Source organism: Chiloscyllium plagiosum, unplaced genomic scaffold (genome assembly GCF_037043375.1).
Source record: "Chiloscyllium plagiosum isolate Xiang-an unplaced genomic scaffold, Cpla_swu_hap1 HiC_scaffold_8, whole genome shotgun sequence".
Taxonomy (NCBI): domain Eukaryota; kingdom Metazoa; phylum Chordata; class Chondrichthyes; order Orectolobiformes; family Hemiscylliidae; genus Chiloscyllium; species Chiloscyllium plagiosum.
In genome coordinates, this window is record NW_028270146.1 from 41,504,131 (window position 1) to 41,520,801 (window position 16,671).

At 40.5% G+C, this 16,671-nt stretch overlaps 1 protein-coding gene across 4 annotated transcripts in view; it reads right to left on the reverse strand.

Annotated features, from left to right (window-relative positions):
* mdga2a (MAM domain containing glycosylphosphatidylinositol anchor 2a) overlaps nucleotides 1-16,671 on the reverse strand; it is a 956,359-nt gene that overhangs the window by 54,875 nt on the left and 884,813 nt on the right. For all 4 annotated transcript variants that reach the window (XM_043697346.2, XM_043697340.2, XM_043697342.2 and 1 more), the window contains one exon: nucleotides 8,676-8,834. In XM_043697346.2, coding sequence (XP_043553281.1) covers nucleotides 8,676-8,834 — 159 coding nt within the window. The remainder of the gene's footprint in view (nucleotides 1-8,675; nucleotides 8,835-16,671) is intronic.

The window sequence follows — 16,671 nt, forward strand, 5'->3', positions numbered from 1 at the left end:
GGCAGTGGTGGGGGCATTTTACAGGCTCACCTTACATTTGCTGGAGTTTAGAATAGTCAGAATTAACTTGATGGAAACGTCTAAGTTTCTCTCAGGAATTTACAGGGTGGATGTGGAGATGAAGTACCCTCTTATGGAATAATTTAGAACCAGTGGTCAGAGTTTAAAAATAAAAGATGTCCACTTAGAACAGAGATTAGGTAAATATGCTCTTCTTAATGGGTCATGAGTCATTGGAACTCTCTTATTGAAAATGTTGCAGAAACTACATATGTTTGAATATTTTTAAGACGGACGTGGATAAATTCCTGAGGACTACAGATGCTGGAAGAGCACAGCAGGTTAGGCAGCATCCAAGGAGCAGGAGAGTCGATGCTGATAAAGGGCTTATGCCCGAAACGTTGACTGTCCTGCTTCTTGGATGCTGCCTAACCTGCTGTGGATAGATTCCTGGTGAGCAGGGAAATGAAAGGTCATCAGAGGTAAGCAGAAATGTGGAGCTAATGTTACAATTATTATTGAATGCTGGAGTAGAATTGAGGAGCAAAATGGCCTAATCCTGCTCCTTTCTTGTATGTTAGAAAGCATTGAGTTGAATAAGTATTAATAAGGATTGCTTTCAAAAAAATGTCTAGCGTTGATTTCAGCGATTATTTTCGAGGTGCCTGTTAAAAAACATCGTGAGGATTTTTGGAAAGGGAGAGAAAGAAACAGCAATGTCTGCAAGTTGACAGTTAATGCATTGCAATAAAGGAGGAACATCATACTCAAGAGCCATACAGCTACATGGGAACCACAAGCATTCAGCTCCTTCACTTGGATAAATGATACAGTAGTGAAAGTGACTACTACACCTGAGAATGTCACAGAGCCTGAAATCCATCTGAAGGAAATAGATGCACAAAGTCCAATGATCTTGGTCTCTGTGGTAGCTTGAGTAAGGATGATATCTCATTCTGGATGAAGAAAGATTCCTCATGTTGTCAAGATTTTAATGACACATTTGAGAAATCAATGCAGTCATTCAGAAACCAAGTTAAATTTCATTCAAAAAAATTCCTTTAAGTTCCCCCCAAAACCAATCTCCACCTTGACTTGAAAATATATCACTGTTCCTTCACTGTCGCTGAGCCAAAATCCAGCAATTCCCTCCCTAATGACATTGTGGGTCAACCCACAGCAGGCAGTTCAAGAAGGCAGCTCACCACCACCTTCTCAAGGGCAACTAGGGATGGGCAGTAAATACTGGCCAGCCAGTGATGCCCACATCCTACAAATGAGTTAAAACATTAACAATGAAAAATACAATCAGACTGCCTAATTTGTTATACTCACTGTTTTGTCTGAAAATTCTTTTCAACCTCATTGACTACACTGGCTAATGATGGATTTAATGACTGGTGAAACCCTGTTGTAAGTCACTCATTGAGTAGGCCATCACTATCATAAACAGTAATGATCCCAAGGAGATGGTGCATGGGAATGACTGAGTCTCATCTATAAAGGGGACGGCATGCTGAATAGTATGTGGATGAGTGTGTGTGGTGCTATTAAAAGCATAAAAAAGCTCTTAAGGTATTCTGATCCCTTTTGTTCAGTCGCAGAAGGCAAGTGTATACGCAGTCAAGCGGAGCTCTGTTGAATTATCCTTTGGCTGATAGAGGGTGGGAATGCTATAGACCTTGCAAAGCGCCTGTGGCATCTTGTTGTTGAAGTTGCACCCCTGTTCACCATTAATCTGACATGGAACACCAAATGGTCATATCAATTACACACCATCATATTGGTTACAGTTGAGGCCTTTTTGGTCACAGATGGCAATGGCCACTTCTTAGCTAATTATTTGAGAACATCCTCCAAAGATCATGAAACGCGTGCTTTAAATTTTATGCCTGCTTGTATTGTTGTTTCTTTTGGGTAAATACTGATTTTTGACATTGCTTTTCTGTTGCTCCAGATTAAAAGTTTGGATATAAGCTAATTTAAAAAATCATAAAGTATTTTCATTTGTAAGCACTTCCTATTTTAAATAGGTTTATTGCAAGATAGATGTTTTAAATAGATATTTTCTGTTGTTCATTTGCCTGTGTGCAAATGCAAAGTTTTGATATTTCTATTTTTATTGTTTTTACTGTTAGAATAATACACTTCTTTTGACAACATTATATGGCCTCTCAAGCTTGGCATAGCTTAACCAAATTAACAATAAATGTTTCGAGGTGAGAAGGTCTAAAGAAAATCCCTTTTGAGGAAACTACTGTGGTTGCATAGGCTGCCATTGTTACTTGTATTGGCTCCAATGTCCATGTCGAAAAGTGTGGCGCTGCAAAAGCACAGCAGGTCAGGTAGTATCTGAGGAGCAAGAGAATCAAAGTTTCGGGCATAGGCCCTTGTTTGCTGATGAAGGGCTTATGTCCGAAATATTGATTCTCCTGCTTCTCAGATGCTGCCTGACCTGCTATGCTTTTCCAGTGCAACACATTTTGATTCTGATCTGCTCACTTTCTCCAATGTCCATGTCCTTCTCTGCACATCCTGCCACAAAGAGACTATTTGGGCCTTAACGAAGCAAGACTCCTGCCAGCCCACAGTCAATTCAAACCACAACCTGCTTTCTATTTACTACTGAGTAACTTTGTCTGTGGTCGGGGTGGAGACGGTCAATGATACTATTTCTAGACAATTAACCTAGAGACCCAGGTAATGTTCTGTGGACCCAGGTTTGAATGCTGGCAAATGGTGGAATTTGAATTCAATAAATATCTGGAATGAGGAGTCTAATGATGACCATTTGCAGACCATTTTGCATCAGCAAAGCCCATCTGATTCATTAATGTTCTTTAGGGAAGAAAACTGCCGTCCTTGATTTGGTCTGGCGTACCCATGACTCCAGACCTGCAGCAATGTGGTTGACACTTAACTGCCATCAGGGCAATTAGGGATGAGTAATAAATGCTGTCCTACCCAACATTGCCCACAACATATGAGGGAATAAAAAAAAAGAGTAGCATCAGGGAGCCCCACAAACCCAATCCAACTCGGCTACTTTACCAATTCCTCCTTCTGCTTTTCTGACATTGGTGGCCAGAAACGTTCAGTCCATTTAATCCTAATTCTCTTTCCATACATATTGCCAAGTATTTCCAGCATTTTCTGTTTTGTTTGCAGATTTCCAGCATCTGCAACTTTTGGCACCATGGACCAATAGAGAGGTTGAGTGATTTGTTGGTTGTAAATAGGATCCTAATTCATTTGGAACACTGTGCCGATTATCAACATTCCCATACCAACTTGAGAGTTCCTGCTGACTGTTCTCCAAAAAGTCAGAGCACTTTGCTAAATTGCATCTGATGCAACACAGTTTGTCTTTATGCAAATCAGAGAATGGTGACATTCTATCACAAGTGTCACCACTGCAGAATCAATCTGAAATTTTCAATGGTTCTGCTTGGGGCAACTTACTGTGTATCAAAACTTTGCAGCTTGTCACAACCCCCAGCTAAAAGAATGCTTTGAAAAATAAAATGTTCTTAGAGTATAATGTTGCTTAATCAACAAAAAGGTTGCCCCTCAGATCCCTTTTAAATCTTTCTCCTCTCACTTTAAAAATATGTCCCCCAGATTTGAACTCACCTACCCTTTGCTATTCATCTTATTTATGCCCCTCATGATTTTATAAACGTTTATAAAGTCATCCCTCAACCTCCTACACTCTAGAGAAAAACACCCCAACCTATCCAGCCTCTCCTTGTAACTCAAACCTTCCAGAAATATTTTCTGGTAAATATTTTCTGAATCCTCTCCAACTTAGTAATATCCTTCCTGTAACAGGGCGAGCAGAACTGTACCCAGTACTCCAAAACTGGCCTCACCAATGTTCTTTACAACCTCAATATGACATCCCAACTCCTATACTCAACGGTCTGAGCAATGAAGGCAAGTCTGATCAATGCTTTCTTAACCACTCTGTTTACCTGTTATACAACTTCCAAAGAACTGTGTATCTAAACCCTCAGGTCTCTATGTTCGACAACATTACCCAGGGCCTTACCATTACCTGGATAAGTCCTGATCTTGCTTGTTTTACCAAAATGTAATATCTCGCATTTATACAAATTAAACTCTATCTGCCACTGCTCAGCCCATTGATCCAATTGATCAAGATCCCTTTGTAACCTTAGATAACCTTTTTCACTGTCGACTATAGCACCAATTTTCGTGACATCCACAAACTTACTAACAATGCTCCTAACTTCTCATCAAAATTATTTATATAAATGACAAACAAAAGTAGACCCATCACTGATTCCAGTCCGAAAGCATCTCACTTTCCATTCCGAAAACCAACTCTCCACCAACATCCTGTCTCCTACCGTCAAGCTACTTTTACTATAAATTCTGTGCCCTATGATCCTGCCCTACTAGCTACCTGATGAAGGAGCAGTGCTCTGAAAGCTTGTACGTCCAAATAAACCATTTGGATTATAACCTGGGGCTGTCTGATTTTTAACTTTGCTTACCCTAGTCCAACACTAGCACTTTCAAACCATAATCAATCCTTGCCTCTCCAAATGCATGGAAATCCCATCTCTGAGAATTCCGTCCAACAACTTACTCATCACTGAAGTTTGGTTCACATGTCATTACAGCCTTCTTTAAATAAAAGCACAACATTAGCCACCCTCCATTCCTTCAGCACCTCAACTGGGGCTGTAGATCATATAAGTATCTCTGCTAGGGGCCCCACAAATTCTTCCTTAACTTCCCACAATGTTCTGGGATACATTTGATCAGGTCCCTCTGATTTATGCACCTTCACATTTTTAGGACCTCCAGCACTTCCTCTTCTGACACGTGGACTGTTGTCAAGACATTAATATTTACTTCCCCAAGTTCCCTAGCCTCTATTTCTTTCTCCACATTAAAAACTGGCATGGAGTATGAGTTTAACATGTCTCCCATCACCTGTGGTTCCACCCATAAACAAGCTCATTGATCTTTAAGGAGCCCTATGCCCTTGCTCTTAATCTACTTGTAGAATCTCTTTGGATTATCTTTAACCTTATCCACCAAGGCTATCTCAAATTTACTTTTTGCCCTCCTGATTTCCCTTTTAAGAAAATGCCCCTACCCCTCATACTCTTCAAGAAATTCATTTGATTTGAGTTTTTTTATTCCTTATATATGACTTCGAATTATCCTTGACCAGAGCTTCAATATATTTATTCATCTGTTGTTCCATATTCTTACCAGCCTTACCCTTAACTTTAACTGGAACATAATTCCTCTGAACGCTTGTTATCTCACTTTTGGAAAGCATCTCGCTTGCCAGTCATCCCTTTTACCTGCGAACAGACTACTCAGATCAACTTTTGAAAGTTCCTGTCTCATACTGTCAAAATTTGCCTCAATCCCATTTAGAACTTTAACTTTTATACAAGGTCCATCCTTTTCCATAACCATGGGGTCAATGATCATAATTCTGCTAGTTTTAAGATAGTTTTGGAAAACGATAGACCTGATCTCAAGGTTAAAGTTTAAACTGGAGTGAGGTAAATTTTGACAGTATTAGGCAATAACTTTCAAAAGTTGATTGGGAAAGACTATTCGCAGGTAAAGGGATGGTTGGAAAGTGGGAGGCCTCCAAAAATGAGATAATGAGAGTCCAGAGGAAGTATGCTCCTGTTAGGTTAAAGGGCAAGACTGGTAGGTGTAGGCAATGCTATGACTAGAAATTGAGGCTCTGGTCAAGAAAAGGAATATGGCAGAGATAGCCTTGGTGGATAAGATTAAGGATAATCCAAAGAGATTCTACAAATATATTCAGAGCAAAAGAACAACTAGGGAGAGATATGCTTAAGGAGGAAATCAGGAAGGCAGAAAGGAGACATGAGATAGCTTTGGCAAATAGGGTTAAGGAGAATGCAAAGAGATTCTGCAACGACATTAAGGGCAAAAGAGTAACCAGAGAGAGAACAGGGCCCTTAAAGATTAACAAGGTGATCTCTGTGTGGAACTGCAGGAGATGGAGGAGATACTAAATGAGCATTTCACATCAACATTTACTGTGAAGAAGGATATGGAAGCTAGAGAACTTGAAGAAATAAATAGTGATGTCTGGAAAAAGATCCGTATTACAGAGGAGGAAGTGTTGGACATCTTAAAATGCATAAAAGTGGATAAGTTCCTGAGACCTGATCACGTGTATCCTAGAGCTTTGTGGGAAGCTGGGAAAGTGATTGCTTGGCTCTTTACTAAGATATTTGTTTCATTGGTAGCCGCTGGTAAGGTATCGGAAGACTGGAGGGTGGCTAATATAGACCCATTATTAAAGAGAGACGGTAAGGGTCCTAGGGAACAGAGCAGGGTGCAGGTTCATAGCTCATTGAAGGTGGAGATGCAGGTAGATAGGGTAGTGAAGAAGCATTTGGTACACTTGCCTTTATTGATCAGTGCATTGAGTATTGGAGTTGGGATGTCAAGTTGTGCTGTACAGGATATTAGTTAGGGCACCATAGGAAAACTGCAAGTAATCTTAGTCTCCCTGTTATAGAAAAGATTTTGTTAAACTTGAAAGGGTCCAGAAAAGATTTACCAGGATATTGTCAGGGTTAAAGGGTTTGGGTTATCGGGAGAGGCTGAATAGCCTGGGGCTTTTTCCCCTGGAGTGTCAGAGGCTGAGGAGTGACCTTATAAAGGTCTATAAAATTGCGAGCAGCATGGATAGGTGAATAGCCAAAGTCTTTTTCCCAGGATAGAGGAGTCCAAAACTACAGGACATAGTTTAAGTTGAGATTTAAAAGTGATTTAAGGGTAAAGTTTTTCATGCAGAGAATGGCGCATATATGGAATGAGCTGCCAGAGTAAGTGGTGGAGGCTGATACAACTGCAACATTTAAAAGGCATCTGCATGGGTACATGAATAGCAAGGATTTAGAGGGATATGGGCCAAATGCAGGCAAATGACACAAGCCTTATTTAGGATAACTGGTCAGCTTGGATAAGTTGGACTGAAGTGTTTGTTTCCGTGCTGTACATTTCTATGAGTCTATGGCTCTGTGTTCCTTCTCTAGTGGATACACCTACATATTGATAAAGAAAATTTTCTTGAACATATTTAACAAATTCCTCAACATCCAAGCGCTTAACACCATTGTAGCCCCAGTTTATGTTTGGAAAGTTAAAATCCCCTAATGTTACAACTATATTATTCTGACATACATCTGAGATCTTTCCACACATTTTTTCCTCAATTTCCCTCTTACTATTGGGGGGCCTATAGTACAATCCCTTCAAGGTGATCATCCCCTCCTTATTTCTGACTTCCACCCATATAGCTTCACTGGATGATCCCTTAGAAATATCCCCTCTAAGTACAGCAGTAGTGTTTGCCTTTATCAAAAATGCCACTCCCCCTCCTCTCTTGCCTCACTTTCTGTGCTTCCTAAAGCATCTACACCCCAGAACATTGAACTGCCAGTCCTGTCCATTTCTCAGCCAAGTTTCAATAATAGCTATCGTGTCCCAGCCCCATGATCCTATACATTCCCTGAGTTCATCTTTATTACCTGTAAGATGTCTTGCTTTGAAATAAATGCATTTTAATTCTTCAGAGTTATTTTGTTCACTGACTTGCTTTTGCCTGCTTTTTCTAACCAACATGCTCTTTTTAAATTCAGAACCATCCTCATTGCTATTCTCACAACTAATGAGGGTTCTCCCATCCCTATCTCTACTAGTTTAAAGGCTCCCAAATAGCACTAACAAATCTCCAGGATGTTGGTCCCCTCCAGTTCTGATGAAACCATTTTCCTCTATTCCGTTCATCACTCCCTCCTCTGTCCTGTTTCTTAATCTCTTTCTCCCACTTTCCAAGCCTCTGTCCCTCATTTCATCGCTTTATGCATTCTTTCTCAAATCTCATCTACCTGCCTCGACTCCATCCCTCCACATTTCACCATCTGTGGATCATTCCTTCTGATCCCAAAGACTTCCAATTCTTTTCGTCAAGCCTGTCGATCACTAATTCTCCTCCTTTGGTTCACTATGGTCTTCCCTTCCCTACTCCCTCCCCACTCTCTCTCTGCTTCCTCAATTCACTCTCTCACCAGCCTACCTGTACCATTCCACTCTCACATTACCCTCCATCCTACTCATATCCCAATCCTTGCAGTGCTGCTTCAGCCTTGAATCAATTACTAGCCCTCCTTGAACTGAAGACATCACTTTCCTAACTCTCTCGGCCCAAACCCCAGAGAGACTGACAAATTATACATTATACAATAATATAAAATGTTGCTTTCCAAATGTTGCATACAAAATACTTTAAAAAGACAATTTAGATCAATAAACAGATATATTTAGCAATTGTTCTTTTCATTTACTGATACTACCACACTTCAAGGTAATATTCCTGTGTCCAAAATGTATTGTAAGTGAATACTTCCTATTGGATTCAATGTAAATAGTGCAAGAATACACATTATTATCCTGCTACTTTTAATATTATCTATCCTTTAATTTATGTCAATTGTTTCCTGTTAGCCATATTATTTTGATCACTTTTCTTCTGCATTCTATTGATCCTTTACCAAAGAGGTAAATGTTAAATTGAAGATGCTGTTAAACATGTTTTAGTTCAAACAGATGAACAAATTTCTTTTGCTCACACATACCTATGTGCTTTCCATACATGTTATAGTAGAAGCTGACGCAGTAAGCACTGTTAATGGAACCATATGGATTTTTAGGCAGTGTGCTGAAAATAGGACTTAGGAGTCGAGCCTTTTCACCTTCTGTTCGAGGGCGGGAAGTCTCTATATACATGTAGAAACCTGTAAACATCAAAAAAAGTAATTTAGCTAAATTTGTACAACAAACATTCAAGTGTCTCCAATTCACTTCAAATTATATTTACATAAAACTATATAAAGTGTCAATCAGAACAACACTTGAAATTAAACATGGAACATACAACAGTACAGCAGAAAAACAGGTCCTTTGGCCCTGTATTCCTGATGAAGGGCTTTTGCCCGAAACGTCGATTTTACTTACCTTGGATGCTGCCTGAACTGCTGTGCTTTTCCAGCACCTCTCTAATCTTGACCCCACCATGTCTGTGCCAACCATGAGGCCATTCTAAACTAATCCGAATTGCCTGGATATGGTGCTTATCACTCCAGTCCTTACCTTATTCATGTGTCTGTCTAAATGCTTCTTAAACATTGATATATGTTTCTAACACCTCCTGTTTCTAACACCTCCTCAGGCAGCACATTCCATGCACTTACCACACTATGTGTAAAGACATTGCCTCATGTATCTCTTTTAACCTTTCCCCTTTCACCTTAAACCGAAGCCCCCTACAATTTGCCATTTCCACCCTGGGAAAAAGACTCCAACTATCCACACTATCCATGGTTCTCATCAATTTTATATACTATTATCAGGTCATTCCCTCAGTCTTCAATGCTCAAACAAAAATAATCCAAGTTTATTCAACTTCTCCTTATCATTAGTACACTCCAAAGCAGACAACATCCTGGTAAAACCCTTTTGCACCCTCTTCAAAGTTTCCACATCCTTTCTATAGTGTGTTAACCAGAACTGCACTCTCCAAATATGGTCTAACTAAAGTTTTATATAGCTGCAACATGACTTGCCAACTTTCACACTCAATGCCCTGACTGACGAAGGTAAGCATGCCACACACTTTCTTTACAACCATATCCATTTGTATGATCACTTTTAGGGAGATATGGGCTTGCACCCAAGATCTCTCTGCATACCAAATCTCATGAGAGTACTGCCTTTTACTGTATACTTTTCACTTGCTTTCAACCTCCCAAAATGCAGCATCTAACACTTGCCTGGATTAAACTCCATTTGCCATTTCCCCACCCAACTTTCCAACTGATCTCTGTTATATGGTATTCTTTGACAATCTTCCTCATTATCCACAACTCCACCATTTTTTGTGTCATCTGCAAATTACTAAGAAGACCACCTACATTACAAACAACAAAGGTCCCAGCACTGATCATTGTGGAACACCTCTGGTCACAGACTGCTAGTGAGAAAAACACCTCTCCACAACAACCCACTTGCAGTCACAGAAACACTCATTTGTGAATATAGAGTCCCTTATCATTATCACTGAACTACACTTTGACCCTCCCTACTGTACAACAGTGCCAATTGCGGTACCATCAGCTAATTGATTCCTTCTCAAGGAAGTTGGTCTTTTAGAGCTAATGTCACTGGATTAGTAATCCAGGCTCGTGCTCTGGGGACATAAACTTACATCTCTCCAAAGCAGTTGGTAGAATATAAATTCAATTCATACATCTGAAATTGAAAGCTAGCCTAATGATGACCATGAATCATAAAAGCTCATCTGATAAATTTACATCCTGTAGGAAAGGAAACCCAGCCCACATTTGACTCTAGGCCCACAGCATGGACAAAGAGAAGCATTGCATGTGGCAAGGATTCAGAATATATTCTGGGTGGGGTGGTGAGGACCTTCACTGCTCATCATCAAGAGCACCTTGGTAACAGCACCGCTTGCTATGATTCTGTAATTTTCTACATATGTCAGTCCATATAACATATACTATGATGGCTGGGTTCTGTTGAGTCAGACACCATGAAATTTATTTACAAAATGCACTGATGACAAGACTATAATATCACAGATGTAGATGCAAAGTCAGTTTTAATGTCCATAACTGACTACATGCACAGAGTGATTGAAGGCAAGGCAGTTTTTTTTTAGTATTAGAACATCACACATTGTGATGGCATGTGACTATCTTAAATGTATAGGCCTGTCTGGCCTAGAATCTGTGCCATCGTAAAATATCCTCCGTTTTTCCTTTAAAGAATGGGACCCTTGTTCTGATAAAACAGGTACAAAGATTACACCCAGATATATTGTCTCTGTAAATTCAGATAACACTTTGCGGACATTCAGCACAATCAGATTTAGTTCTTATACAGTTGTTATGACTTGTTAGTGATGCTTCAATACTCTGTGCTTTGCTGTCATCACAGATGGATGTGTGTCATTTATCATAGGTGTATGGTTGTTGTCTGGCATGATATCTTCAGTATCATCCTGTGTGATGGATAGTTAGTGATGTGCAGTCCAGATGTATCATCTATTTCTTTACAGGACCTGACTACTGTCATTGTAGGTGTACTGGACTCAACAATGTTGGACTTTGCCATGGTGATGCTTTGACATGGCTGAAGTTGGGATTGCTGCCTGTTTGCTCATTGATCAAAGATCATTACTGGAATGTTTATTGTTTGTAATATATGTATACGTGATTTGGATGAAAATGTAGGTGGTCAGATTAGTAAGTTTGCAGATGACACAAAAATTAGTGGAGTTGTGGGTCCTGGGGATCTGAAACAAACAAAAACCAAAATTGCTGAAGAAACTCAGCAGGTCTGGCAACTTCTTTCCAACAATTGGGTAGTAAGAATACAAGAGGGATTGAAAAATACCAAAAGAACTGCGGATGCTGGGAATTAGAAACAAAGATAGAAATTGCTGGAAAAGCTCAACAGGTCTGGCAGCATCTGTGCAGACAAATCTTCCATTCTGAAGAAGGGTGACAGGACCTGAAACTTTAATTCTGATCTCTCTCCAAAGATGCTGCCAGACCTGCTGAACTTTTCTAGCAATTTCTGCTTTTGTACTATTGGATCAATCTTCCAACATGCGAGTTGCCAATGAGGGTTTACTATAGCCTAAAGGAGTATCATAGAGATCTAACAAAGCTTTTTAAAAATCTTGGCAAATCACTTTATGTTTAATGATCATGGATTTTTCAGAATGAATGGTGTATTCTGCAAGACTACTTGTTTAGGAAATGAGGTAATGTGTTGAACATCACATTTAGAATCATTGAGTCATAGAGCTGTACAGCACAGAAGCAGAACCTTTAGTCTAACTCATCCGTGGCGATTAGATATCCTATAAATACGTAGTCCCATTTGCCAGCATTTGGCCCATATTCCTCTAAACCCGTTCTACTCATGTACGCATCCAAATGCCTTTTAAATGTTATAATTGTGCCAGTCTCCACCACTTCCTCTGGCAGCTCATTCTATACATGCAGTACCCTCTGCGTGAAAAAGTTACCCCTCAGGTCCCTTTTAAATCTTTTCCCTTTCACCTTTAATCTATGCCCTCTACTTTTGGATGCCCCTACCCTGCAAAAAAGAACTTGACGATTCACCCTATGCATGCCCCTCATAATTTTAGAAACCTCTTTAACGTCATCCCCATAAGGCCTCTGATGTTCTAGGGAAAAAAAAATCCCAGTCTATTCAGCTTCTCTGTCTAATTCAGACCCTCCAATCCTGGCAACATCTTTGTAAATCTTTTCTGAACACTTTCAAGTTCAACAACATCGTTCCTATAGCAGGGAGACCAGAATTGAATGCAATATTCTAAAAGTGGCCTCACCAATGTTTTTTGCAGAAATCTTGGAAGAATGGATTAATGTACAGTTGACCATTGTGAGAAATTATTTGTCAAGGTACCACTGAGCAAACTGAATATGGTGGTCAATGTTCCAATACATGAATGCACTCATGTCTTACATGATCTTATGTGATGTCTTACAATCTTATACTCCACAACCACCTGATAAAGGAGCAGCGCTCCGAAAGCTAGTACTTCCAAATATAAACCTGTTGAACTATAACCTGGTGTTGTGAGATTTTTAACTTGATGCATTTATGGTATTTTTGAAGTATTGCACACAAGAAAACTTGGCGATATAGTCAGCCGCCAGATCTTAATGAAATTCTGGCCATAGATAATACCAGCGCTGAAAATGTGTTGCTGGAAAAGCGCAGCAGGTCAGGCAGCATCCAGGGAACAGGAGAATCGACGTTTCGGGCATAAGCCCTTCTTCAGGAATGAGGAAGGGCTTATGCCCGAAACGTCGATTCTCCTGTTCCCTGGATGCTGCCTGACCTGCTGCGCTTTTCCAGCAACACATTTTCAGCTCTGATCTCCAGCATCTGCAGACCTCACTTTCTCCTCATGGATAATACCAGTCAGGCATAAGTGAGGTCTGCAGATGCTGGAGATCAGAGTCTAGATTAGAATGGCACTGGAAAAGCACAGCAGGTCAGGCAGCATCCGAGGAGCAGGAAAATGATGATTCGGGTAAAAGCCCTTCATCAGGAATGAAGGAACTGGTAGAAAATACCAGTGGCAATCTCCCATCACAAATCAGAAGGAATCTTGTGTGGGAGGGTATATCCCCTCAGTTGTTGAGGTATGGAATTGACATGTTTTCATACGTTTATATAAGTTAAATGTGTCTTTGTCTCCGTCTCTCTCTCTCTCTCGCTCTCCATACATGCTGCCAATAATTCCATCAATTTTGGTTTTTGCTTGTTTCAAATCCCTAGCATCTGTCGTTCTTAGTTTTATTTTTGCTGACTCAGGGGCTTGTTGGATGCTTTCAGGCTTTTGGACCTGTTGTCCCTGGTCATCATTTGATGCAGCTTGCTGAATCTGCTCTGCTTGGCTGTGACTAAACGTACAAGATCAATGCTGCAGTCTGCAGCACCGGTGTTGCAAATACTAAGTTTGTTACCTCATGGATTCTAACACTGTATAGATCTGTGCAAAGATTGCCCAGCAATAGGCGATCCATCTCTTTTAATGATGTAAAACATTTATAGCATCTAGCCCATCGAACTGAATTGGTATTGAAGGTGGTTATTGTCAGAGGCAGGGGAGTCATCTGGACATTTCCTTTTCTTTTGGCTGTTTGTTTTATTTCCGTTTCTGTTTTTAATCCTGTCCCTTGTACACTAAGAGGGTGCTGGAGGTTGGTGACTTGATACACTTTTCACCGTCTTCCGCTATTCCTGAAATTGAGGCTGGCACATATCAGATGCCAATGTATGGAGGCCATTGCCCACTGTGTGTGCCCTGAGAAGTTGCTCAGTGCTGTCCAGTGTGATGTCTGGTGGAACAAGGGGCAGATTGAAGTTGCCAGGCACCTTTTCCATGTCACATTTTCTTGACATATAGCTTACGTGGTGCATTTAGTAAGATGACAAGTGGAATAATAATGAGACAAGCTGTGCTATTAATAAGGCATTTTGCTAACTATAATCCTCCTAATTGGCAACACTCCAACCGAGAAACTTGGTTGAAACCCAGCAAAAGCATACAAGATCCTCTCCAGCTAGATCCTCTCCAGCTAGATCTCACTGGATCTCTCATCTGGTTCTGCTACAAATCCCACCATAGCCCAATATGGACTTACATGTTCTCAGCATCATCTTGCAACAGCTTAGCAAATGGTCAGTAAATGCTATGTATATTGTTGGGATGACCAGTTTCAAGCAAGGAGTTGTGTTTCTGGAATGTCCAGCAGCAGGTGATGATGGTGAGGGAGGATGGCAGGAGCAGTCAAATGGGCCCTGTCAGAAAACAACAAAGTTCCTCCTTTTGTGCTTGCCCTGTTGCACTAACATTGCTATTTCAATGATTAGCAGCTTCATCACTTTGATTCACAGAACTGTCACAGCACCAAAGGAAGCCAGTTTGTTGGTTATAGCTGCAACAACTCTCCAAAGGAGCAATGCACCCAGTGCCACGCTCCTGCCTTGCCCTTGTAGCCGGGCTTTGTTCCTTTCCAGATAACAATCTATTCCCTCTGGAGTGTAATGATTGAACCTGCATCCATCACTCTCTGAGGCAGCACATTTTAAATGTTAACAACTTGCTGAGTGAGAAGTTTCTCCTTATGTCAACATTGATTTTTTTTGAGAACCATTTTAAATCTTTGCCCTCATACTCTCGATTCTTCTAAAAGTAGAAACATGTTTTCTCTCTCTTCTCTGTCCTTGATTTTGAATACCTCTGTCAAATCTCCTCTCCAAAGAAACATTTCTTACTTCTCCAAGCTGGTATGTAACAGAATGGACAATTCTTGTCCATCTTTTCTGCACTCTCCCCAATGCCTTCACATCTTTCTTAAAGGGTGGTGTCCAGACCTGGATGCAATTCTCCAGGTGAAGCTGATCTATTGCTTTATATAAGGTTAAGAGAACCTCCTTGTTCTTTTACTCTCTGGTGCTATTAATAAAGCCTATGGTATTGTTTACTTTATTAACCACTGTGACCTTTAATGATATATGCACACATGCAGCCAGGTCCCTCTGCTCCTGCAACCCCGTTAAATAGGAGTCTTTACTGGGTAGTGTCTCTCCATGTTCTTTCTACTGAATAAATCACTTTATATATTTCAGTCTATTTACTTTTACCTGCACTTATCTGTCCATTCTTTTGAAGTTCTACACTACTGTCTTCACAGATCCAGGTCATGAATATATTGACGCAAAGATCCTAACACTGACTTCTGGCAAACTCTTCCACGGACTTTCTGTTTCACTTTTTTTTAGAAAAAAGTCAATGATTTCTGCTCAAACCTTTCCTCAGCAGTATAATACAATGGAAACGAATGGAAAATTTACATCATCCAGCCACACCTAAATTCCGCCCATAACAAGTTGGCTGGCAGACTGTTGTTTGTTTCTGTTCATTATTTCATTCCTATAGCCATAATAGCACTCACTGTTTCACATAATCTCAGGAAACCTGTTCGATATAGACTAGTGGAAAAAGGACAATATGACCTCCTCACTAATCAACAAAATAGTGGCAAGTGTGGGGCAGTAAAGATGGAGCAGATAGCTTATTGGTCTGCTCAGAAGGACCCAAATGGTGGACATCAGCGTAGTCCATCTTTAAAAATACAATTAGTACAATTCCAGTCCCAATCTGCAAATGTAGCCCAAAACCTGAGTACCTTCCCTGTCAAGAAAAGGGTTTAGGTTGTAAAAAAAACTCAAAGAGATAAACCGGCAAAAGCATTTTTTTTTAAGATTTGGAGATGCTGGTGTTGTACTGGGGTGTACAAAGTTAAAAATCACACAACACCATGTTACAGTCCAACAGGTTTAATTGGAAGTACAAGCTTTCAGTGCGCCAAAGAAGTGGCACTCCGAAAGCTAGTGCTTCCCATTAAACCTGTTGGACTGTAACCTGGTGTTGTGTGATTTTTCGCTTTTCTTTTAGGTTTCCTTGCTTGTCAAATGGAACTGGAGAGTGTCTCTTGGCCCAACAAAGAAACTTTGGGCCTACCCTACCCAGAGTAGCCCATATACACTCCAAACCATGATCCCCAATTGAACCTTGCCCTACCTGCCCAACCACTTCATTTGGTCCAAGGGACCATTATTCCAGGACCAGACTGGAAATAATGTTGATTGGACAGGAGGCCAAGCATTGAGATAGCAACAAAATCAGGGAGTTAAAATCTGTTGAGGTCTCTTGTGGCATGTAATCCGAACACTCTTCATGGCCCAGACATCCACTGAACCCACTCACTTCATAAAAAGAGAGCCAGGATCCCTTAGAAGGTCCAAGTACAGATAAGAGGCTGAGAAGGCCCTCTCAAGCAAATGCTGATATCATCCCAACATTTACCATCTGCCCAGGTAATTGGTGCATGAATGGTATTCTGCCACTAATGTGGACTTACATGTTCTCGGCATCATAGTGCAATTGAACCTGCTAATCTTGCAACAGCTTAGCAAATGGTCAGTAAATGCTATGTATAT